The 27,131-nt window shown below is 36.7% G+C and overlaps 1 protein-coding gene across 26 annotated transcripts in view; it reads right to left on the bottom strand.

Moving 5' to 3' along the window:
* MAP2 (microtubule associated protein 2) overlaps positions 1–27,131 on the bottom strand; it is a 284,797-nt gene that overhangs the window by 65,060 nt on the left and 192,606 nt on the right. For all 26 annotated transcript variants that reach the window (XM_043577693.1, XM_043577690.1, XM_043577691.1 and 23 more), the window contains one exon: positions 12,002–12,286. In XM_043577693.1, the coding sequence (XP_043433628.1) occupies positions 12,002–12,263 (262 nt within the window). In that variant the 5' untranslated portion in view covers positions 12,264–12,286. The remainder of the gene's footprint in view (positions 1–12,001; positions 12,287–27,131) is intronic.

The raw sequence follows: 27,131 nt of genomic DNA, 5'->3' as shown, positions 1-27,131 counted from the left end.
ACATATGAAAAGGTATATTATTTTCTTCCTGAGATATAAGAAAAATTCGTGTATCAGGACTTGTAGCTTTTATTTTTTCAAAATGAAATTATAATTTTGTTATTTCGTACACGGTAGATCACAAACAGGTTGCCCAATTCCTGGTTCTAAGAAGAAGCCTGAAAATATTTCTGGTTCATTTCTATTTCCCTTGAAAGTTTACCAAGACTTTCTTCCCAACTTTTAGAGATATCCTCTACCCCTCAATAATGTTTTATTTGGGTTTATTTTGGGGTTTTGTTTTCCTGAAGAAAAGTTTGCTATAAAAGGAAAAACTTTCATGAAATCAGGGAACTTTGTTATTTCTGCTCTTTTTTTGTTTTTTGGCTAATTCCGACATGCAACATGAAATGCAGAGGCATGAATAACGTGGTCTGATAGGAAAAAGGTAATCAAAAGCTATAGGAAGAGAAGTATGGTCTTAATGCAACCATATGAATTAAAGCATCAAACTTAAAATTTTATAGGACAAAATAAAGGAACCACCTCAATATTTTAATCAAATAGATTTTCCAAAATATTTTCTAAAAAGCATATGTGGTAATTTTCACTTCTCTACAGACCAGGTGAAGAAAAATACTTTGTATTTATATAGTTTTTTCATATCCAATTGCATCACAGAGCATAAGGCAGAGGTGAAACTCAGCATTATTTGGGGCACAGGAGACTCAAGCATTTCCAATTAGAATTAAAGAAATGCTCATCATTTTAAAAATTTACTTTAAAAAGTTAAACATAATTTGGGAAGTTTATAATTTTTCACACTAAAAAAAAAAAAAAAACCCAAAAAACAAATTCAATCTCATCTGGTGAATCCAGTCCTAAAATATTAAATTATCAGTGAGGGTAGCTTCAATTTACTCCTCCTTAAACAATGAAATCCAACTAGAAAGGAAATCTGTGTCACCAAAACATCCAAGTTCTTGAGAGTATTTAAAAAAAATTTATTTTAATGTTTATTTACTTTTGAGAGAGAGAAAGAGAGAGAGAAAGAGAGAGAGAGAGAGAACGTGAGTGGGGGAGAGGCAGAGAAACAGGGAAACACAGATTCTGAAGCGGGCTCCAGGCTCTGAGCTGTCAGTACAGAGCCCTATGTGGGGCTCGAACCCATGAACCATGAGATCATAACCTGAGTTGAAGTCAGATGCTTAACCGACTGAGCCACCCAGGCACCCCATCTTGAGCAGTATTTTTAATGCTTCATTCAGATCATGTGTTAAGTTCGGTGTGGTCCACAGGGCATTTCAAGCAGTATAATTTTCACAGGCTGGATGGCAGATATGTCATGAGGACAGGGATCACAGGGATCATTATTACCCCAAATACATGAACTTCCCCTCCTAAAATGTGACTTTTTAGGAGAGTAGAATCTATATTTGCTTCAAACTCAGTTCTTTGTTTTCTGATTGAAATCAAGACTTTTAAGAATTGGGTGAAAACTGATCTGGAGGAATATCTTCCATGCTTTGTCACCTAGGTCAAGCTTTTTTTTTTTGGGGGGGGGGGGAAGCAGTTTTCCCTAGGTTAGCATTTTTGTTCTGGTAAAACTTTGAGTAAAGCAGATTTATTCCAATCTTTCCAATGCTTTAGGCACAAATCTCTAGTTTCTAAGCTGACGAGGAAAAACAATAAACAATTTTTTAAGAAAGAGAAAATGTACATAGGCTTTAAGATAAAGGATAGCAACATGCAAAATGCAAAAAGTATCTAAAATTTCATTTTTAAAATTGCTTATAAAAGCAATAGTAAATGATGATGATGATTTTCTCTTATGGAGAAGAAAAACAGTCTTATAAATGCTAAAATACTTAATGATTAGAATCAGAAAACACAAATGGGAGCATCTTTCATTTTAGTATACCAAAAAGGAAAAAAAAATGGGTTACAAAAAAATCTTATCATTTTTTAAAATAATGAAACTAAAGAAGCATATCCAATTGAAATCAAAACATTTTTCCTAAAGTTAACAAATAAATATCCCTGTTATTCAGTAGAGAAATGCTGTTTATTACCGAAGAACTTATCTTTGCAAATCATTTTACAGACTCAACGATGAAGTAGAGAGAAAAAGGACATTGGTGATACTTTTATTCAGGCTGACCTTCAAAAATAAGATTCATCTCTCCAAGACAAAACTGGTATATTCCTTTAAACAAGGATAATTAAATCTATGACTTAGAATATTCATTTGCTTTAAGATTCAGATTGTCCATTTGTCAGAAATGAAACTAATATGAGCTCCTGACCTAGAACAGTGAGGCGATCCTTACACATTACACCAGAGGATCAACAGGGATAAGAACTGTAAAGCTGTTTGCAGGATATTTCAGTGCCTTTCAAGTGGAGCCAACTGTTATATCGGGCTCAATTTTGCAGGAAGAGCATGAGAATTTATTTACTGTCCATGTATTTCTTAGCTGCTATAGATGTCTCTTAGGTCATTTACCCTGAGTTTCCATACTCTTTCCAGTTCATTAATTTTTACAATCAAGAAAATATTTCTAATCAGGTGTCATACTGCTACCTTAATTAGGTCAAAGGTATATTTTCTTTACTCCAAACTTACACTCTCATTTTTAGACCATGCCATCTTCCGCTATATCCTTTCTTGACTTTCTTTTCACTACAGTATTTATGAGTTCCTACTTAATTCCTTTCTGTTCCAGCCAACAGTTCGATAGTCCTCACTTTGATTCTAGCTTCCTCTCTCAGTTTCTCCTTTTGCTTCTTTATATCCAGCATTTCTCTCAATACAATCATTCTCTCAAGTGCGTTGCTCATACTGTGAAATAATTTTTGGAGCCCTGTTCTGCTTATGAGATTCCTGATCTCAAAACCTAATATGGATATGAACTCTTTCTCTTCTTTACATCAATTCAAAAATATTTATTAGTACTTACTATAGGAAACAATCATTGCATCACATACTGAAAGGGACGTGAAATGATGAATGAAGCACAGCTTCTACCTCGAAACACTAACAACCTAGGGCTGGAGATTAAAACAGGTAAGAAGGCCAGTAACATGATCCATATGATGAGTGCTATTAGCAAGATACGAACATGTTACATGCAGGTGTTCAGAAGAAGAGATTCCTTGGAAAGAATAAAATCAACATCAGTTCTGGATCTTTGACCGTGGACTCTGAGAACCTCTCCTGTGGGATATGCACCTTTTCAAAACATTTTGCCATCACTGGTTCAATGCAGAACATGAATAAAACCACCGATTAGTCGGGCAAATGTAACTTGTTTTGCAAAAGAGAAGGTTGTTAGTTCACTCAGGGGAGTTGACCCTTCATGCTGGAGTCACTTATGGAAGAATCAGAGATGCTCATATCCCAACACTGTCTCGATCTGTCTTTCCAAATAAAAAATTTGGACAGAAAATCTTGAATCTAACTTTCAGGCTGCTGAAGCTGAATCATACTATTAAAGATGATTTTTCTCTGAATCTTGATTCCTCTGTTATTACTCATTTTGCCTGACGTCTTAAGGTTTGAACTTTTGAAATAAGTTGTAGAAACAGACATTTTGTTCTCATTTCTGTGTTCTAATAACCACCTAGCATTTGCATATTTATTAAAAGTTGCAATGAGAGCCTAAGACATATGTCATCAGTTTGGCTGGGTTTTGAATTGTATTTTCTATGAGTGTTGCCGAATGGTGACTCATTCTGTGAGATGAGCCGCACCGTGAGCAGGCAGCAAGCGGCTCAGTGTCCTTTTCCCCTCAGGACTCACGATGCCAAGTCAGATCATGCTTTCACTATCAGATCTGCAAGGCAGCACCAGTTGTTCTGTTCATCTGCTCCTGAAATGAATTTCCAGACTCCCCTGACAGTCAAAGCACGTGCTTTATGTAATGTGCTAAGGAGCAGTGAAGTGTGAGGGAATGAGAGGAAAAGGCTTGGTACCCTGAAGCAGAAAGAGTAGCAAGGGGAGGAAGGACAGGAGGAGCGATGACCGATGACCGTGAGATACTCCCTGGTCTACTAACCGCTTAGCAACAATAACATCAAAACCAGAGCCAGCCCTTGAGGTGGTATTTGGTATATAGGGACAGATATTTTTCTCAGGCACATACAAGCAATATAGTTAATTTGTATATAAGTTACACTTAAAAAATACATTGTTGATCAATGATTAATATATTCTCAAGATATCAGAGGAATTTATTTGTCGCAAATTACTATTAAAGTTGTTCTCTTATCTTTTTTTGTGAGGAGAGAATTCTTTTTTCTTTTTAATGTTTATTTATTTTTGAGAGAGAGAGAACACAAGTGGGGGAGGAGCAGAGAGAGAGGGAGATATAGAATCTGAAGCAGGCTCCAGGCTCTGAGCTGTAGCACAGAGCCTGACGCGGGGTTCGAACCCATAAACTGTGAGATCGTGACCTGAGCCGAAGTTGGGTGCTTAACCAACTGAGCCACTCAGGCGCCCCTTGTCAGGACAGAATTCTTAGTAATAGAACAAGAGACAGTCCAGTTGAGCATCTGACTCTTGATTTCAGCTTAGGTCATTATCTTATGGTCCGTGAGTTCAAACCCTGCATCAGGCTTTGCACTAACAGCACGCAGCCTGCTTGGGATTCTCTATCTCTCCCTCTCTCTGCCCCTCCCCCATCAAAGTAAATAAATAAACTTAAAAAAAAAAAAGAAATGGAACAAGAGACAGATAAAGGCTGTGCATAAGGCTAATCAAAACAAAGGCTTACATTGTCCAAAAATAAATCCAGGAAGACTTGCCTCCATGACTGATTATTTTCATCTGCTCACTGCAAATGGATTTTATGGGGCATGTAGAATTCTTCCTAAGTGGAAATTTTAAAAACCTCAAAAATACCTTAAAAAAATATGATGACAAAACGTGATAGCAAATTAGAGAGGAGGAAATGTGGTAATGTCTTGGAAAATACAGGATCAGGGGAGAGGGTCAAGTAAGAAAATACAGTGATAATTAAATTATATTTACATTTAAAAAAAAGCCAGACAGAATAATTTTACAAGTAGGTCTTAATTTTTCTTAGCTCAAATCTGTTGCAGTCATTAAGGTTCAAATTCAACAAAATAATTTTTCAGTGTCAGTGCCCAAAGAGAATGATAAACAATATTTTTCTTTAGTGACTGGGATTGTGGTTCTGACATTTAGTATAAAACAAGATGTAAAAAGAAATGGGACTAATTTTCACCAAGTGCATGGGAGGCATTTTGTGGAAGAATATACATGGGAGTAAATGTGTATGCAAATTAATATTAGTTTTCAAATCTCTTATTTATATTGTGTTAGAGCCTTGCTCCTCACAACTGGAAATGTTTGTAGGCAATTAAAATTCCAAGGAACAAAATCATATTTTAATTTGTTACATCACTGGGTTTAATTAAAATAAGTCTAGAGAAATCATGGTTTCCTTATATTTTGATTCAGAATTACTGACTTAAGACAATCTCATTCTACTTTAAGACTTCAGCTGAAGAGCAAAGAGAGATGTGAAGTCAATTTTTACAGGAAGAACCACCCCTAACTGCGCATTTAAGTAAACAACGTTATCTGGTGCCTGTCTTTTCCTCCACTTTGTGCAAACATTTTAAGCTCTAGCTATCAATATCTATATACAAGCTCATATCTTACCAAGAGTAGGAGATACAGTTCATTGTTATAACGTCCATGTAAGCAAGCTCTCCATCAGGTTCAGACCCTTCTATTTACCAACAAGACAAGCCACATTTTATGAGTGAAGTTAATGCCCAAATCTGCCTCAAATGGTATAGAGACCACATAAGGACAAAGCAAACATGACAAATACAAACCTTGTGGAATTGCCTTTCTTTTTTTTTTCAATCAATCCTGTCTTTCTTACTCTTTCCAGCCCCAGATGCCTAACCATTCAAAGGAAACCACGGACGAGATCCCCATTTTGTGTACTCATCTATCGGCGCCTCCAGGCCCAGACGCTTCGCAGTGAGGCCCTGGTGCTTTTCTGCAGATCCAGCCTTGAATGCTAAATAACTGTGCTCTGCACACTCCTCTCTCTGCACAGCTCAGGGAAATGGCAGCTAGAGCAATGAGTGGTTGCCGTGGCAACAAGGAAAATCTGCAACCTCTTGTATTGTTAGGCCAGCGTGTTTACTTGCCTTGTGGGGTGGTGCAGATGGCTTTAGTCGTCTCACGAGAGACATGGTTCTGTACTTTTTTTGGCCCTGCGTACATTAATAAAATATCATATACAATATGCCATATTTTAAATGGGATGGTGACTCCTGCCAGTAAGTCTCAAATCTAGGAATGGAGGCAGGAAAAATGAGAGAGGTAAGAAAAAGGCAGGTTCACATTTCCTAAGATGAAAAAGGGAAAGAGAAGCTTAAAGGTATATTCAACTTTTTGCATGTGAATGATGACAAACTTTTCCTCCATTATGTATTTTTAAGCCTTCAGCTTCTAATTCCAGCAACAATAAACTTGCGTATCTCAGTATGTTGATCACCTGGCTGTCTAAGCTCTGGGGAGGTTAAAGTGCAGGTCAAGGCTTTCAAAGGCACAGCTCCATTGGTAAGCTCTGAAAAAGCAATAGTGTGTCACCTGGAACAGCTTTTACAGATCTCACGGCCGCAGCAGGAAGGAGACCTGAATAGGATCCCCAGGATGTTGGGAAAACAAAGCAGCTCTGGAGAACTGGAATGGGGGTAACTGGAGAAATGTCCTTTAATCTTTAAATTTACTCCAAGAGATGGCTGATACCGACTTTTGATGATCACAAAGGCCTTTACCCCCTGACTGGTCTTTCTTACTTGTGTTGAAAGCATTGCACCTTAGGGGAGTCAAAATCATGAAAGCATGATTTTTTTTTTTTTTACGTTTATTTATTTGTTTTGAGAGAGAGAGAATCCCAAGCGGGCTCCGCACTGCCAGAGCAAAGCCCCATGCAGGGCTCGAACTCACAAATGATGAGTTCATGACCTGAGCTAAAATCAAGAGTCGGATGCTTAACAGACTGAACTACCCAGGTGCTCCACAAAAGCATGATTTTAAATACTTCAATGTTGTGGCATCTATAAACTTCTGAGAATTGCCCCCTTTCTTGCTCCATTCATGCTAAAATCAAGACTAAAGTTAGGATGTTCTGTCATGCTGAAAGGTACAGGGATGTGGCTGTTCTGTAATAGAAGAAGGCTATAATTGGTAACAGCTGCAGCTGGCCGTGCTGCTCTGAATCTGGCAGAGTGGGGTGTGGGAAGCGCACAGGTCTATGCAGCTGGAGACCTGCAGTCTGGCTGTGGTCATGGGATCTCAGATGGGTGACTACAACAGTAAAGAGGAGGACTGAAAGGTGGTCTTACCTGTCTCTTCCAGTGATCTTGATATGAATGCTAATATGATAAGAAAGATAAGAAACTTAAAGATACGGCTCTTAGGGGCGCCTGAGTGGCTCAGTCAGTTAAGCATCTGACTTTTGGTTTCGGCTCAGGTCATGATCTCATGGTTCGTGGGTTCAAGCCCCACATTGGGCTCTGTATTGATGGTGTGGAGCCTGCCTGAGGTTCTCTCTCTCTCCCTCTCTCTCTCTGCCCCTCCCCTGCTCATACTCGCTTGCTTGCTCTCTCTCTCTCTCTCTCTCTCTCAATAAATAAATAAATAAACTTAACAAAAAATTTTTTTTTCTAAATAAAAAAAGATGCGGCTACTAATTTTCAGTCAGGATTGGAACTCTAGGGGTACCAAATGCAGTCCTCTTGCTTTCTTCAATAAAGATGAGGCAGAAAAGAGAGGAAAGGTTTATTACAAGCCTTTTATGATTCATGCTTTGGAAGATGATTTAAAATGACTGTTTTAAAACAAACAAAAAGCAGAAAGAGACTCCTAAATAAAGAGAATTAACCGATAGTTGCCAGAGGAAATGGGGTGAGGGGGCAGGGCAAGATGAGCATGGAGAGGAAGGTACAGGCTTCCAGTTATGGAATGAGTAGGTCATGGGGCTAAAAGGTACAGCATAGGGAATACAGTCAGTGGTACTGTAATAGTGTTGCATGGTGACAGATGGCAGCTATATTTGTGGGGAGTGTATCATAATGTGTAGAGAAGTTGAATCACTATGTTGTATACCTGAAACTAAAGTAACTTTATGTGTCAACTATATTTCAATAAAAACATAAATTTAAAAAAATGATGGTTTTAGTTTCATTATAATAGCAGCTTTCCTAAATGACTAGATTCTCAATGGTTTCTCCTTTTGTGGGGCGGGGAGGGGGGGGACTTTTATGTCATGGCTTCTAAAAAGGTTACTTTAGTGAATAAATACAGGAATAATCCTTAGAGTAATTAAAAGTTATGATACAATAAGCGAGTAAATCCATCTACTTTTCTATGGATTAGCTTTCAATTGTAAGAAAAGAGCCAAGATCTAGAAGAATAATCTGTAAAAAAAATATAAAATTTAAAATATTATTGCCTTCTAGAATTCCCTTCTCCCCCTTTCCCAGCCTCAGCACATAAGATCAAAGATAAGCTGACTATTGGTTTGCACATCTAAAAATTAAGAGTTATTATGGCCCAGAAATGAAGGTGAACATTGAAAAGCATAGGTAAGAGAGAATGAGGTAAGATCTCTGGTTCAAGTAAGCCCACCTGATGACAAAAGGAAGGAAGAAAGTGATGCAGTGATGGCGTTTCATTTATTATGGGATCTTGTTTTTAGAGAAGAATAAAAATAAACAACCTTGAGGAAAAATTTGTTTCTAAAAATTAAGAGAGGACTATAGCAAAGAAGGAAAGAAGAAAGATCTCTGGATTCAACCACTAGTGGCTTGGACACCACAACATGTAGCTGAAGACCTGATGTTCCTAGGAAATGTGTCATGTTAAAAGTGCCCGGAGAAGTATCTTTTGTAAGGGAAAAATGCAATATACTGATATGTGAATATACATGTGAATGATACATGTGAATATACATGTATACATGAATATACATTCATATACATGTGAATGATAAAAGAGGAGGCCAGAATATAGCTCCTCTGGTCCTCTTTAATCACCTTGAAATACAAGGCCAGCTCACTTTAGTGATGCCTATTATCAATGGTTAGCATTTCTAAAGACTATCTTTGAGATTTAAGGACACTTCTTTTTATTGGGAATGATCTTTGTTTGTGAAACAGTTATATATAAACCATCAATAATAAAATGCATTATTTTATTAAGCAAAAGTTTGGAGAAAAATCTAACTGCACATTGAATTATCACTAGAACATCTTCTGTATCTCACATTTTTCCTTTCCCACAACTTTCTACATATGGATATTTTATGGACTTAAAAATGGTCTGTTATTTCTGGAGGGAGTTTAACTTAAGAAACATCATAGTTTGGATTGCACACTTCACTCTGGTGACCCACAACTGGCTGCTTACAACTTTTTTTCACTATGAACATACATACAGAACTTTCAGAATCAGTTTCTCAAAGGCAGTACAAGATTCGTGTGATATATGTTTAGATGAATTCAAAATTAACTCTGGATGGTCCTGAACCATAAATTAAAAGAAACATCTGTTAATCTCTTTTTAATTTATATTATTTTCTCAAAGAAGCTGGCAAGGACATACTGACCTTGCAAAGAGATTTTTCTGATGCTCTTAAATATTTAATTAAGACCACTGAAAAAATGGAATAGTAAGTGATATTGATTCTTCCTTGACCAAACACGCTACAGGGATTTTTTTTCCTTAGTATATTTCAAGCCTCTATCATCATCAGTAAGATTCAACTGGTGAGAGCCCAAGAGACAAAGCAAGACTTTCAAGAGTTTTCATTCACCATTAATTTAAGTAGGACTTTCTTTCTTCTTTTGCATTCATTCACTCACTCATTCAACATACATTTAGTGAGTCCTTGAAGTGTAATGTCAGGTGTTGCAAGATATGACGATGAGAAAAATGTTGGTCTATCACATGATCTCTTGCTTTCCCCACAACAATTTTGCTCCTCATGTCCTCGTCTCTTCATGCTTCAGTTTCTTCAAAATGTTCCTAGTTAGTGCTCCTGACACTCAGGTCCTGCCCTGTTCAAGTTGTATTATACTCAACTTTAGAAAAATATTCCTTGATCAAGAGTGCCCTATCGTCCATATTGACACCACTACTACCACCACCAATAATACTAATGGTAATTAATAGATACTATTTCTTGATTCATTGACTTTGTACACTTTACTATCTCATTTAATCCTCATTGTGGCCACGAAAGGCAAAAATAACATTTTTACTTCTCTTGTATCCACAATTCCTTACTAATGGGGCATATGTGTCTGTTGAGCACTGTGCAGCTGCTCAAATACTTAAATTAGATTGGACACTGCCACTCTCTTCTCCTGTTCCACATGACTTTCTGCAGGGTACTTGCTTCTTATTACAGCCGAAAACCTGACTTCACAAAGATAAACCTTGAAAAGGATTTTATATTTATATTTTATACTGTAATTGAATGTTGAAACTGTGGACTATCTTGAGGTCATGTAGTGCTTAACAGATGTTGAGTATCTCTGTGTTTCCTTTGAGCATTTAAAATATTCTGCCACACCCCTGAGTTTGCTGCGACTTATCAAGATGCTTCTGTAGGCAATTTGGGAACTTTGGTCCCAAGTAATAATGATCTCTCTTCAACTTTGCCTTTCTATACTGCTCATTTGGCACACAATACATTGTGTTTTGCATTTGAATTGTGTGCACAGGCCTCATATCTGCTACTGTATCCTCTGCTCTGTGAAGTTCAGAGACCACTCCTTTCAAGTGCCCTGGCACAGAAGCTAATATACCTTGCATATGGAAAATGCTCAACAGTAGTTTATCAAATGAGTGGATTAAAAAAATTACAGCACATCCTTATGTAATTTCTCTTCAGTTATTTGAGAAGCCTTTAATATTACCCCCATTAATTTTAAGTATATTTTTTGAACAAAGTGTACAGTTGATAAGTGCAGAAAATCAGTCTTTGAATAAGCAAGGGATGACTCTGAAGGAGGCATTACCTTTCTTATTACTTATAGTTTACCTACTCTTTTTGGAGTAGCATGTCAGCAAGTTATTGTGTACAAACACATTAAATTCTTATGACAGAAAAAACGGAAAGTAATGGTGAAGAATATAGTGAAAGCAAGTGTTTCTCTATGCTGTTAATGCTTTATAATGACTACGCCATCAGGGAAGCTATTATCAATGAGAGTAAAGAGGACTATTGGTAGAAATTGCACTTTGAAAGGAAGTACTTAGGAGTAAACCAAATTAAGTTCTCCTTCAAGCATCTGTAATATTAGTTCTTCAAAAGCTCTCTGAGGAAGTATGAAATGGTTCCCATGTATGTGTTTCCTTCCCTTCCCTCCCCTCCCCTCCCTTCCCTATTCTCTCTCTCTCTCTCTTTTTATTTTAAGATTTTATTTTTTTAAAGTAATATCTATACTTAACTTGGGCCTTGAACTCACAACCCCAAGATCAAGAATCGCACGTTCCACCAACTGAGCCAGCCAGGCGCCCCAATCTCTCTGTCTCTTTTTTTTTTTTACAGGCTGGGAGATAGGCTCTATATGGCTTTCTGACCTAAAATGTACATATGCTTCTAATCAGTCAATCAGATTTAGGTCCAATATCATTCAAAGCATTTGTGAAGTTTTCTTTCAATGAGTTAAAAAGACTGAGAGTTAACTAGGAAAAGCACACACACACTGAGCCATCTGTCCATTAAAGTTAAAGTGGTAAATCTAAATAGGGAGATGAGATTAAGAATACAACTAATTTGGGGGAATGTGAGGCTCCTCCTCAAGATTTTTCTTTTCTCTTGGTGTCTATTTTCCCTGACGGACTGGAATTTTAGACCTTGTGCTGGTGAAAGAAGGTCATCATGGTAAATTAATTCAGTTTCAGACTAAACAGACTTCAAAGCACAAAGCCAGCACTGGTGACAGAGGAGCCCTTGGTTACCTGCTGTTTCTCTGTCAGCTGAGGTCAGCTCTCCATTGATGCCATTCTCTTTGGTATCTGAATAGGTGCTCTGTGACCCATGTTCTCCAAAGGCGCCCTCTTCATCCTCCCTGTATGGGAATCCATTGGCGCTTCTGACAAGTCCTTCCCCTGCCCCGCCTTGGTCCTTAATCTCAGGTGGATGTGGATGTGCAGATGCTTCTGTTAGTTGAGCTGAGGTCCAGTGAGGCGCCTTTGCTTCATCTTTCCGATCATCTGCCATTCTTCTACACCTTGTAACCTCTTCTGGGATTGGAATAAAAACAATAGCGGCCATCACTGTGGGGAACTACGATCTAATATTACTAAGATAGGGCACACTTACAGCAAACTCAATAGTTAGCTATGGTCAAAAAAACATGCTCAATAATCGACTGTTACTATCAAGAAAACAGCTGTTGTTAATACCTTCGTTTTTACAGATCTCTTCTGGCATATCAATTCTTTTAATACAGGATCACCATTAATTTACATATATATTTTTTACACTAGTATTTGGCATTTAAGGAGATATCTAACTTTCATTGATACATGATATTGACTATACAGTAGAGTCAAGGAATCCTTCAGGATAGGGAAAATTTGTAGTATGAGAAAATAGGGTAGAAGTATGTGAGAAAACAAATGGCTGAGGGGGAAATGATGAATTGGGGGAAACTACTCCAAGTACTCTTTTAAAAGCAATTCTCAGGGATGCCTGGGTGCCTCAGTTGGTTAAGCATCCAACTTTGGCTCAGGTCATGATCTCACAGTTTGTGAGTTGGAGCCCCAAGTCGGCCTCTGCACTGACAGCTCAGAGCCCGGAGCCTGTTTCAGATTTTGTGTCACCCTCTCTCTCTGCCCCTCCCCCCACTCATGTTCTGTCTCTCTCTCTCTCGAAAATAAACATTTTAAAAAATTTTTAAAAATATTTAAAAACACAATTCTCCCTGAACCCTAGAAAAGACAATGGCTAACACATTAGTCTTTTTTAAAAAAAATTTTAATTTTTATTTATTTTTGAGAGAGAGAGACAGAGAGAGAGAGAGAGAGTGAGCGAACACAAGTTGGGGAGGGGCAGAGAGATAGGGAAACAGAATGTGAAGCCGGCTCCAGGCTCTGAGCTATCAGCATAGAGCCTGATGCAGGGCTTGAACCCATGACAGTGAGATCATGACCTGAGCTGAAGTCGGATGCTTAACCGACTGAGCCACACAGGTGCTCCCACATTAGCTTTTTCCATTTCAAAGGTGTTCAATTCAAACCAGAGGTGGATATGTTTTCTTGGATACTGTATATTAAAAGAGAGTTTTGACTTAGTTTCTCAGCAAATTTTCCTAAACCCTATCTATGGATTAAGAGTATACATAGATATACTAAGATTTTGTCTTAGTATATCTTACATAGAGAAAAGATTAAAAAAAATACAGTATTAGACCTACATCCTACCTTATAATGTTATTTCACAACTAAGTCAAATCAGATCTGGAAAAGTTAAATTACTGACATGTATCAGTAACTGTGAATTATAGTAAAGTTTGAAAAAGTCATGGAGTAGGTGTTTTGTACACATTAAGTCAGTGACAGACATTGCATGGCCTTCACTTACACACTGATGTCACTAGGTTTAGACATGTAGTTGATAAGAGATGATTCATTACTCACTTCTAGAAAGCTGTTGCCAGCAATGTGGTCTTATTCATGGCCTACTGTTCCCAGACTGAGGATAGAGACATAGGCCATGACTGTCTCTGATGGAAACTAAGAACACTTTCCCATTTTCTTTTTCTTTCCTTTTTTTTTTTTTACTTTCCTGTTTTCAAAACAGTAACTCAAGTAAAAACATCCAAACAAGCAAACAAAATTGTATTAAAACAAATCTTCCTGTTACTAAGCTCTGTTTAGAGACATCACAAGTAAACTAAGTTGTAAAGAAAGTAAGCTTTCCCACCAAATTCCTAACAAGCATTTGTCTTTTTTTCCCCCCAAATTTCAATGTGTTCTTCAGGTTCTCATTCTAGTTTTCTATTCATAGCTGGAAGAGCTAGATGAGTTAACTCATTTAAACTAATTTGACTACAATACCAAACCTACCCCTAACTGCTTCCCATAAGGGTTCTATTTATTATCCTTAAGAACATATTTAAAAAGTGATATGAATTTAGCTTTCAAAGCATTGATTGAAGGGCTTGTGAATAAACCAAGGAGCATCCCTATATCACCGACAATGTGTAAAGAACTTTATCCCCAGAAGTGTCTCTTCATCTGTAAAGCGAGGACAATGATGCCTAGTTTATTATTGTAAAGTTTGAACAGAAAAATATACAGGGCAGGGTGCCTTGGGTGGCTCAGTTGGCTGGGCGTCCAACTTCAGCTCAGGTCATGATCTCGCTGTCCGTGAGTTTGGGCCCCGCGTCAGGCTCTGTGCTGACAGCTCAGAGCCTGGAGCCTGTTTCAGATTCTGTGTCTCCCTCTCTCTCTGCCCCTTCCCCGCTCACGCTCTGTCTCTCTGTCTCTGAAAAATGAATAAACCTTGAAAAAAATTAAAAGAAAAAAAAGAAAAATATACAGGGCTCAGCACAGTCCCAGTCATGTCCAATAATTAACAGTTACAATCTCTGTTATTGTTGTTAGAATTATACTACTAGCCATTATACTACAAGTCCTTATATATAAAATATTTTAAGTAGTTTTCTGGAATTATTGCCACAGGAACAAGAGTCTGAAAACTTGGTACAATAACAAGAGTTACTTGCAAATCTGTCTCCGGATATTATATGGGACTGAAAGAATGTTCCAAGGCAGACATGGGAAATGTCTGAGACATGGAATCCTGATAGAAGGGGTGCACCGTAAGAATTAAGCACTCCAGGTACACATCTGAAATCTTCCCTACATCTTTTATAAAGATGATTCTGCACTGTTCTAGACTCCATTCTGTCATTGCCTTCCAGTCAAAAATCAAAGGACCTCATTTAGGTATATACAGATTATATTTTTTCTCAGTTGTTGCAGCATCTTCTATGTCCAATGGGCTGAAGAAATTATGTGGATTCAAACTGTCACCTTTGAATTTGAGACCCTTGGCTCAGCATCCTTTCTTTATATGCCTTGATTTCTTTACTTTTCTTTACTAAAATAGTTTAATTTAAATTTCCATATTCCTACATTATCCAATCTAGTTTGCATGCTGAGTAAATACTCGTAAGTAGCAAGTTTCCCCCCAAACAAGTACATGCCTTGTTAATGCCACTTTTAAAAAATTAATAGGCTTTATAATTTTAGAACAGTTTTAGATTTATAGAAATATTAACCAGATTGTACAAGAAGTTCCCATGCACCCCTGTACACAATTTTCTATCACTAACATCTTACCTTAGTATGGTATATTTGTTATAATTAATTATAAAATATTAATATACTATTATTAACTAAAGTCCATAGTTCATTTAGATTATCTTAGTTCTAGCTAATGTCCTTTTGTTGTTGTTGTTCTAAAATTCCATCCAGGATACATTACATTTCATTGCCATGTCTCTTCAGGTTCCTCTTGGCTGTAAGATTTCTCAGACTTTCCTTGCTTTTGATGACTTTGAAAAATACTGGTCAGGTATAGATAATTCCTCTATTGAAATTTGTCTTGATTTTTTTCATGATTAGTCTTGGGTTATGTGTTTTGGGGAAGAAGACAGTCAGTGGCAAAGTGCTCAAATAAGCTTGAGAAATGCTGAGCTACAGAGGCATGTATATAACTTGAGGTTTTTAAGAGTTTTTGATAGGGGCCCCTGGGTGGCGCAGTCTGTTAAGCGTCCGACTTCAGCCAGGTCACGATCTGGCGGTCTGCGAGTTCGAGCCCTGCGTCAGGCTCTGGGCTGATGGCTCAGAGCCTGGAGCCTGTTTCCGATTCTGTGTCTCCCTCTCTCTCTGCCCCTCCCCCGTTCATGCTCTGTCTCTCTCTGTCCCAAAAATAAATAAACGTTGAAAAAAAAATTAAAAAAAAAAAAGAGTTTTTGATAAGCTACTGGACTTTTGAATCTTAGGGATGGGCAATGATGTCCAAAGCATTCCAACCAGTTCAGCATAGAAAACTTTTTTTGATGCCATGTTTATTAACATGTCCAAAAGGATTTGGGAAATTCTTAGGTTTGCATTTTAGCCCTTGTTTAACACTAAGAGTCCTAGCCACAGATAGTCCAAGTAAATAAAACAATATAAGAACCCAAACTCCTAGCTAAAACTGGCAGTTTTTTCCCCAAGGTTCTCTGAGGAAGATTTGTCAGTGACCAAAAATCTTCACCTTGAACCTAAAAAAACAATGCCTTATTGGGGACAGTATCAATTAATTATCTTAAAATTAATTATCTTAAAATGTTAAGATACTTTGTTTTAAAGAAACCAGGCATTTACAAAGTAAACAAACTCCTTAATGTTCAAAGCTTTAGAGCTTTGGATTCTTTTTTTTTTTTTTTTCAGTTAATCAATAAAAGCTAATTTTGGAAAAAGAAAGAGCTGTCTGGTCATGCTGCTCCAATTAATATCAGAGGCATAAATACAGGGAATTAATTACCTAAAATTCATTATTTGACTTCCTGATAAGACTATTCAGATAATACACTTTAAAACAGTTGCAGACGAATCAGATGCCACTTTCTAATTTGTTGGGTATTTGAAATGTACATAGTCTAACCATCTATTAAGTGAAAATCATTTGAGGAGATTTCAAGCTACAATCATCATTGCTCTGACAAAACTACTTTGACAGAAAATATGATTTGGAAAGATTTTCTTCTGCTGTACTGAAAAGTTGCTGGAATCAAAGGACACACTATTTGGCCATACTAACTTATAATCACAACATGGTATTATGAAAATCCCACACATTCATGGTAAACTTCACTTAAATTCCTAATCAGTGTTTTAGGGGTGTAGATTATTTCCACTCCTCAAAATGGTTTTACAATATAGTAAAAAGTGACCACAGCTTCCTTTCATTTCTTCTTCCTGATATATAGTCTTCCTTTACCTGAATCTCTCTGAAAACCGTGAATGTAGTATTAAAAAAGATAAGAAAGCTGAGATAAACTCCAATCCCCTCCAAAATATAGAAGGAAACTTGTGAGGTACTAGAAATTGTAACATCCATTCCTACTGTGTAATGAGAAAGACTCTATTTTCCATATCGCAAAAGATCACAGATCCTAACTGCTCTGAACAACTGAGCAGCTGGGGATCTGCCACACAATCATCTTACTTGAGAATTAAACTGAAAAGCTACCTGAATTCTTCCCCTCATCCCTCTCTTCCAAAAGCCTAGCTTGATAATGTGGGCAAGGAAATTATTAAGTTAAAAAGAACTGTACTAAGTCTGAGACATTGACTTCCAATGTACAACAAATTTGCAATGGGAATCTTACCTGCTAGGGCTAAACACAAGTGCCAATATCAGTGAGGATACGGCTACTTGTAATATGGATTTTAATGTTTTTAATTTTTATTATTATTTTTAAGTAGGCTCCATGCTCAGCACAGAGCCCAATGCAGGACTTGAACTCATGACCCTGAGATTAAGACCTAAGCTATGATCAAGAGTTGGACGCTCAACCGACTGAGCCACCCTGGCACCCTGTAAAATGGATTTTTTAAAAAGAGATCTTAAGGGTTCAAATTTCTCTTTATATCAGAATGAGATATTTCACTTGACTTTATCATTACCTTGCTATTATGCTGCATATTGCAGGCCCCAGTATTCATCTCAATTAAGATACACAGTTGGAAAGAAAGCTGAGAGAAGATCTTGTGCCACCAAAAATGTCAGTCATGGACTTGAGTGATAAGTTTCAATCTTTGCTACCATTTTTTTTATTTAACAATTTCCTGCTGATATTTGAGACTTCTCTAAGAACAGAGTTCTTTCTTCTTTCATCAAAAGTCTAGCCTTTAAAATTCCAGTTCTTAAAATTCTAGCTTTTTGCTTCTGCCAAAGGAAACAATCAACAAAATGAAAAGATAACCGGCAGAATGGGAGTAGATACTTACAAATGACATATCAGATAAAGGGTTAGTATAGAACATCTATAAAGAATTTACCAAACTCCACACCCAAAAAACAAGTATTCCAGTCAAGAAATGGGCAGAAGACATAAATAGGCACTTCTCCAAAGAAGGCATCCAGATGGCTAACAGCCACATGAAAAGATGCTCAACGTCACTCATCATCAGGGAAATACAAATCAAAACCACAATGAGATACCACCTCACACCAGTCAGAGTAGCTAAAATTAACAACTCAGGAAACAACAGATGTTGGTGAGGATGTGGAGAAAGGGCAACCCTCTTGCACTGTTGGGTGGGAATGCAAACTGGTACAGCCACTCTGGAAAACAGTATGGAGGTTCCTCAAAAAATTAAAAATAGAATTACCCTATCACCCAGCAATAGCACTACTAGGAATTTATCCAAAGGACACAGGAGTGCAGATTCGAAGGGACACATGCACCCCAATGTTTACAGCAGCACTATCGACAATAGCCAAAGTATGGAAAGAGCCCAAATGTCCATAAACTGATGAATGGGTTAAGATGTGGTGTATGTATATACAACGGAATACTACTAGGTAACAACAACAACAAAAATGAAATCTTGCCATTCGCAACAATGTGGATGGAACTGGAGGGTATTATGCTAAGCAAAATAAGTCCATCAGAGAAAGATAGATATATGATTTCACTCATATGTAGAATTTAAGAAACATAACAGATGAACATGGGGAAGAGAGGGAAAAATTAGATACAAACAGAGAGGGAGGCAAATCATAAAAGACTCTTAAATACAGAGAACAACAAACTAAGGGTTGATGGGGGTGGGGAAAATGGGTGATGGGCATTAAGGAGGGCACTTGTTGGGATGAGCACTGGGTGTTATATGTAAGTGATGAATCACCGGATTCTACTCCTGAAGCCGAGACTACACAGTATATTAACTAACTTCAGAAAAAAAAAATTGTAGCTTTTCCCCCTCAACAATGCATGCTCTTATCCCAGCTGTTGAATCCTTGATCACTGCTACACTCTAAGTCATTTCTTTGATGACTAATTATTTAAAAAAATGTAAGATTCATTACCATGTGGCAATCTGTCATTAACTTTTGATTCTAGGGATATGGGCCAAATGATATGACTTGGCATTGATCAGATTTCCAACCTCTTAAAGATTCAATGTATACCACCGTATATTAAAACCAGAATGAATACAGTTTTTCTACAGATTAAATTCCAAGTTGAAATGGCATATGGATTAATTCCTTGTCTATTTGTTTATGTAAAATCATTCAATTTTGTTTTTAGATACAGTTGATGCATATATGTTTAATGCTGCTAAGTAAAATAAGTACTTTTTCACATATTGGGTAGAAGGTTTTAGTACCATGAATCAGGAGCCTTATAAGTAGTCAAATCTAGATAATTGTAGTTAAGAAATCCCAGGAAAGAGAAGAGCTATACAAGTAAGATACACAAGGAACAACAACAACAACAACAAAATTAAATGCCTAACTTAACATAAAACATGTCTGTATGGCAAAATTCAGTCAATAGCTTGGGACAGATAAATTCCAATTTTTAATTATTTAATAAATAAATAAGTAAATATATCAATATTGTAACTAATTTAGGTTCCTGGAGATACATTTTGTAGCTTATGGATAGGTGTACCAGTCGGCACCACTATTATTTATCAGATTACTCGAATATTTATTATAATATCAGTAATTATATTTCTCCTGTATTAAGATTCTACTATATTTTTTTTTTTTTAATTTTTTTTCAACTTTTATTTATTCTTGGGACAGAGAGAGAGAGAGCATGAACGGGGGAGGGGCAGAGAGAGAGGGAGACACAGAATCGGAAGCAGGCTTCAGGCTCTGAGTCATCAGCCCAGAGCCTGACGCGGGGCTCGAACTCACGGACCGCGAGATCGTGACCTGGCTGAAGTCGGACGCTTAACCGACTGCGCCACCCAGGCGCCCCGAGATTCTACTATATTTAAATACATCTGCTTTTCAAATTGCCCAGGTCTAAGACTGTAATGCTCTATGTTTCAAAACTCCGGATTTTATCTGAGTATCTATCTAGATACTTACATGAATTCATATATATCTATATGCACTGCTTTTTGTGTGTGTGAAAAAAATTTGCACTGGCCTACAGGCAACCTGAAAGTCTGCTTCTAATTGTATAAAGCCATTCTTGAAAACATTGCCTTTTGTGATATGATTGTCCCTTGCACAAGAATACACACAATAAAGTAATTTATATTAGAAATTCAAATATATTTATCTTGCTGATTTTTGACATTTCTTAGACAATCAAGTAATGTATCACTTTTGATATCTTTCTTTAATTACTAGGAACTTTAATGCTTCACTGCAGTATTTCCCAGCCTAAGACTGTGGTACTATGTTCTGTTTTTAATTGTAAAACTTGTCAAATCTTTTCTGAAATCAGGCAAACTATATATTATAAATAAATAATGACCATGCCTATTGCCTTCTAACAATTTACTTTAAGGTATCACTCTTTTGAGAAAATTATATAGGGGCACCTGGGTGGCTCGGTCGGTTAAGCGTCCGACTTTGGCTCAGGTCATGATCTCACAGTCCGTGAGTTCGAGCCCCGCGTCGGGCTCTGTGCTGACAGCTCAGAGCCTGGAGCCTGTTTCAGATTCTGTGTCTCCCTCTCTCTCTGCCACTCCCCTGTTCATGCTCTGTCTCTCTCTGTCTCAAAAATAAATGTTAAAAAAAAATTAAAAAGAAAATTATATAATATTATTTAGCACACAGTAGCTCTCATATTATCCCTCATGTATGTAAAATGAATAAAATACAAAAAGACTTAAATTTTTTCCACAGAGAACATTTATAAGGCCTTAATGTTCTAGATCTTTCAGATAGGTTATAGGTTAACAAAGTCACATGACAAATATGAGTTCTTGCAAAAACTAACAGTTTTTTTGTTTATTTTTGTTTTATTATTTTTTTTAGAGAGAGAGAGAGCACACTCACACACACATGAGTGGGGGAGGGGCAGAGAGAGGGAGAGAGAGAGAATCCCAACCAGGCTTTATGCTAGCAGCACAGAGCCTGACTCAGGGTTCCAGCTCAAGAACCCTGAGATCATGACCTGATCTGAAATCAAGAGTCGGACGCTTAACTGATCAAGTCACTCAGACGCCCCTAACATTACTTAGTTTTTAAAAACAGTATTTCTCTTTTATCTATCTTCCGTAGAGTACTCTTTTAATTACTATTCTAGCAAATGTTGGTACTAAGTGAATGATAACTTTAAAATGAGAAGAGACTTATATTGATGATGTCCAAAAAACACATTTTTGTTGGTTCTCCCTAAAGGTTTAATATATGCACATTAAAACTTAATGCATTTTAAGCCCAGTTTGAAAAAAGAAGCATTTTCATCTAGACCTCCATCTATCATTGGACTACCTGAATCCTGTACTAGCAAAAAAATAGTGTGATAAGCTCTGATAGTTCCTATACTTCCTGTTCTTTACAACAAGGAGCAAATAGATACATTTATTTAAGTGCACCAAACAAAAGTTTCTAGGAACATATGCCCTGAACACTTGAAGATACAAGAAAATAAGATACGACTGTCACATTTTCTCCACTATTTCAAGGGAAGAAATAAAAACTAAGTAGAAACACCAAGAATACAATGTCCCTTACAGCTCTATTGTCTTCCTGAAGTACCAAGTGAATTTCTTTTCTCAGGGCTAAAGATGCAAATCAGAGACACATTGCACTGAAAAGAAACCATTTTTTAATTTTCTGCCTACCTAGTTGGAGGTTTTCATATTTTTCTTTCAAAGTTTGAAAGGAAAGGGGTCATGCAAAAGTAAGATGTACACAAAGAAAACATGATAGTAATATACAAACTGTCCAAAATGTCATTTAGTCTTCAGTTGGGTTTCAAATATTTGTTAAATGTTGAATGAATTATTCATCAATACCCAACCTCAAGATAAACACATAGAAAAAGGTTCTGTCAGCTATGGGATGTTAGGCCAACACTAGCTCACTGGGTGAGAAGAGAATCTTTTTGAACCTAATTTTTCAGGCACAGTAGATTTGGACTCAAGTCCTAACTCCAGATGCTCCCTGGTGGTCTAATGGTTAGGATTTGGCATTCTCTCAAGTTCTAAGTCCATTGGAGAACATGTAAAAAATGACACCAAGTGCAAAGAGTAACTACACCTGGGTAAGACCTAGTATACGTAACAGAGACCATGTGAATGTCGGTTTAGAAATACCTTTAAGATAAACTCTTTTATCTCGTTTCAGAAAAGGTACTAAAATCATGAAACTGACACATTCTTTGGCAATCATCCATTCCAATGTACCTTAAAAGTGTTTTCAACCAATTACCTCCAGTATTGATCTGATAAATTAGAATTTCTGGGCATGGGGCTTGGAAATTGATTGGTAGTTTAACAAGACCAACAGGTGATTCTGATATACGAAAATTGGAAGACTCATGCTTTCAGGAAAGCCTGCTACATAGGACTTCAGAAAAGAACAGGGAAGATAGAAACACACACACACACACAAACACCTTGTAGAATAAGTGGAGTAAAAGGTTAAGACAATAATCTTGATAGGTCACATGATCATTCTCACAAATATAGGCTGAAGCTTTTACTTCCTCAGTCTAGTACATTTATGATGAAGCAACCTAGTCCAATCACAGGACCAATTTCTTTTAGTCAGATTCCTAGGAGCATGGCAGTTTGCTGCTGTGTCTAATCCTACTTGAAGGAGGTAGAAATGTTTCAGAAGAATGTTTAGAATTACCCATTGTTTGTGGTAAAATCTACTTCACATTTTGAGAGCAGTAACTTGTCCTTAGTCAGTCTATCCACATCTTCAAATTGTCTTTAGAATATTTATTCTAGATACTCCCTGACATTCATTAATGGTTAAGGACAAAAGTGCATTTGCTTAAAATATCTCAAATCCAGTTATAATTCTCTTTATCCATTAGATCATTTTAGAAATGGATGTAGGGTAATAAACATGGTGTGAATATGTGATAATCTGAACTAGCAAAGCTCTCAAAGCAGTAACTGAATGTTTTACTATCTTGATAATTTAGATGCATGCTGAAAATGTCATTTAGTAGAGTATAACTTTTTCTCTCAGGATTCCCATATAACCACAAACCTCACTGTTTTTCTTCGGATTACAGTATTAGAAAGATCACAAAGCACAGAAATAGTCACTGATTATAGTTATTACCAGGCAACATTAAATACTCTCAAAAAATGGCAAAAAGAGAAACAATGAGAGCTTGGAAAATCTAAAGGAAAAATACACTGTGTGCCAGATAGGCAGGACTCCATTTTTATAATGCTCTTGGCATGGACAGTTCTAGAATGTTTTCTATGATATGTTCTGCCCTGTCATCATGTAATGTACCGATTCAATAAAAACACTGGGATTGTAATTTTGTACTGCTGCATATCCAAGAATGAACAAAAGAATAAAACAACCAGTTATATAATGCAATTAATGAATGCTGTTTCCCTTTTCCATGTAGGCTCAATTATGCTTTATACTATTACTATCCATACCAGTACTACAAAACAGAAACTTTTGTTTTGGTCCCTGAGAGTATTAGAAATTTATGTAGAACGCACATCTTTGCTTATAAATGCTGAGTTCAAAGCTTAAACAGTTGTTGATGAAATGACTATAACCCTCTATTCCTTCTCTTTGTCTTCTATGCAAAACTGAGGGAAAAGTTCATGCTGACATGAGAAACTTAAGTTGAGAATCCAGATATTTGTTTCATGCCTTCTCTGTTCTTTTTCAGGATGACTGTAAAATACCTATAAGGATGATTCATTCTTCATTACACACCATGACTAATAAACAATTTGTATGAAGAGAGTTGATGGGTGCATAATTATTTCTGATGATGATGAACTCAAAGTACAAAACCCAGTGTGAGGTTATTGGTGGAATTATATAAGCTAATAGAAATAAAGCATAATCCCACGCAAGTTGGAAGTGCTCAATAAACCCTACCTATTATTTGTTATTACTTATGCCTTTTGAACATTTTTAGCAATAGCATCCATACATGGTTTATCCCAAATTAAAAAACTGAGGCCAGAGAGAGTAAATTGTTTCACCAAATTAGACACTTCTAGTAAAATCTAGAATGAGGAAACAAATCCACTAATATCCATATCATTGTTTGCTCTTTCACCAAATAGTGAGATAGTGGAATGGGGTTGGAACTAGAAAGGCCAATCCAGATAACACTAACTTCACAAGACTGCTCCATTGATAACAACCTACCATACTGAGCTGGGTAAGACACTTTATGTGACTAGTGTACAAGCTATACTTCACAGCTCTACATTATTTCTGATTCCTCTTTCCCACTAAGACGACTAATAAATACCTTATATACATTTCAGAAATAAATATTATAAAATGCTCTAAAGCTTTAGCTTCCACTGATGATATTTATTAAGGACCAGCACTTAGGTACTAAGATACGGTAGAATAAATAATAGATTTACAACCAGAAAATTAGGCCTGAATCCTGGCTCTCCCACTTACTAGGTTTGTAAACTTACATATGGCACTAAACCTGAGTATTAATTTCATAAACATGAAACAAACTACTGAAGCATTCAACAAATACATTTTGACCCTTACATCAATATTTTTCTTTTCCAAACAAGGAGAAATTCAATCATAATAATTGCACTAACGTTTTCTTTAAATAAGCATAAATTTGAGCATCAGGGAAATTGTAATTTGGATTTGGGACAATTAATGATTTTGTTTTAAACTTTTTCCAGTTGAAATCTGATTTTAGATGTATCAGACTTCGTCCAGTGTCATATAACAAAACATTGTAAATATAAATCTCTTTTGGGTATCAATTTAAAGAATATTCTATGGAATTGCAGACATCCCCAAGGAAAAATTAGGTCACAAGTATTTACTTGCACCACCACCAAGTGAAGACCCTTTAGTTCTGGACACCTAAGATCCATAATAGGAAAGGCACTGGCTGGATGTTCAAGTGGTTATGATTTAAAAACAACAATCATTACTTGAGGAAAAGATGCTTCAGAGATTTCTTTATAGGAGATGGGAATAGAGCCATGACTTGGGTAAACTTGAAGGCTGTGTTATATACCACAAAATAAGATACTAGCATTAAAAACAAAAACCAACCAAACAAAAGCCAAAAAGCTGGAGAGGGAAATGACAGTCATGAAAAGAAAATAAAAGAAGAATGGAGAATTGGAAGTGAAGGGTGTGTAGAACCATATATTCAAAAATTAATGACTTATGGTTTTCCATGAAAGGAACCTGCTATTAGCTATTGAAGACAGAAGGAAGAGTGAAGACCTGGGGAATTATTAGCAAGATTCCATTTATTCTGTTTCCTCGTACTTTATCTGATCTCCTCAGTTCCTTTATCTTTTGGTGATCAATTCTCCTTCCACAGTTGCAAGCCATGTGATGCTGTCTCTAACATGTTTTAAAATCTTTTTCCAAATACAGTAAGTACATGGACTTACCATACAATGTCATAGCATTTGTTATATGTATTTCTTTGAACTTAATGCACTCCTTGACAGTGGATGTATTTAAGCAAAAGCCAAATGTCCACCCTGTGATGAATGTTATAGAATCAATTGTGGTTTTGACTGATGGAGCAATGGCTTATACGACTGCCAAAATGCCTTCCAATTCTAAGATTACAAATCTTAATTCATTAAACAAATAATTGTTTGAAAACTGTCTCTAAAACATTAATGGAAAGGCTTCATGTATCAGGCAATAGGGAAAAGATACATTGGGGATATAAGAAAAATATGTAGCCTTTTTGCTAAAGGGTCTCACAGACAAACCAATAACAAAAATATAGCATGGTACACGCAGATAAGTCAGGAAGTTGTAGAGGCACATGAACAGCTCCTACCACACTGGGAAGTCAACCAGCACTCCCAGGAGGAAGTAACCCCTGACCTGAGTTTAAAGAACAAGTAGGAACTAGCCAAAGAAAGGAGGGGAGTCTTTCTAGGAAGAATGAAAATGGATGATCACATCTTATGATGTGGTTAAGATACAGATTCTGACCATAAACAGCTCACACTATATAGAGGAAAGCAGATACGTTTGAAAAATGTAGGGTACAGTATATCACAGTAAATGCAATGAAAGAGGACAAAGCAGGTGTTAAATGAATATAAGCCTTCTGAGTCATATGTATTTAAAAAGAAAAAAGGAAGAATGCAAAATATTTGCATTACATGCATTTTTAAATACACCAAACTTTTACATCCACGGAGAACCCCAAATCTAGTTCTAATTGTCTTCTAGAGAAAAGTAAAATATGAGTCATATAAGAGTAAAGTATGAGTCATATACAGTAGATCAATTTTTCCTTTCTTTCTTTTTTTTCTTTGGATTTAGGGCAGTCTGTGTGCTACGTTGTGCTGTGGCACAGCTGGCTGTAATGGTGACTCAGGGGAATTCTAAGTAGAAAGTAGCCTTGCTCACTCCATCAGCAGAGTTGGGCCTTATCATTTGGACTTCCCTCATAACTCAGGTCTGATTCAATTGTCTTCATATACTGCTTGACGTATCTCTCTGAGCAGACATATCTTCGTGTGCCCTGGAGTGAATTCGAGAAATCAAGTCAATTTTCATGGCTTGTTATTTGTATTCTGCCAGACTTCTGGAGTGATATGATAGGACATAAATTTGCTAAATCCTCCAGGACTGACATGGATGTAATTTGTCTATGTTTATGAGGAGGTAAAAAACTGGACTGGAAAAAATATTCAAGTAAACAAATAGCCACAATGGTAAATTTTTCTATAATATATTCCAGTCTTATGTGTGAAAGTCTTAGTGTAGGCACAGATGTGGCAATATTAGATGGTAGGCTCATAGGTAAAATATTTTGATATAAGAATAGACTTACCATGGGCAAGTCGGGCAAATAACAGACTTAACACTGGCCAAGAGCAAATAAAACCATGATTTGATTTGGAATGTAAGAAA

This window comes from Prionailurus bengalensis, chromosome C1 (genome assembly GCF_016509475.1).
Source record: "Prionailurus bengalensis isolate Pbe53 chromosome C1, Fcat_Pben_1.1_paternal_pri, whole genome shotgun sequence".
Classification (NCBI taxonomy): domain Eukaryota; kingdom Metazoa; phylum Chordata; class Mammalia; order Carnivora; family Felidae; genus Prionailurus; species Prionailurus bengalensis.
This window is presented reverse-complemented; position numbering and strand designations above follow the sequence as displayed.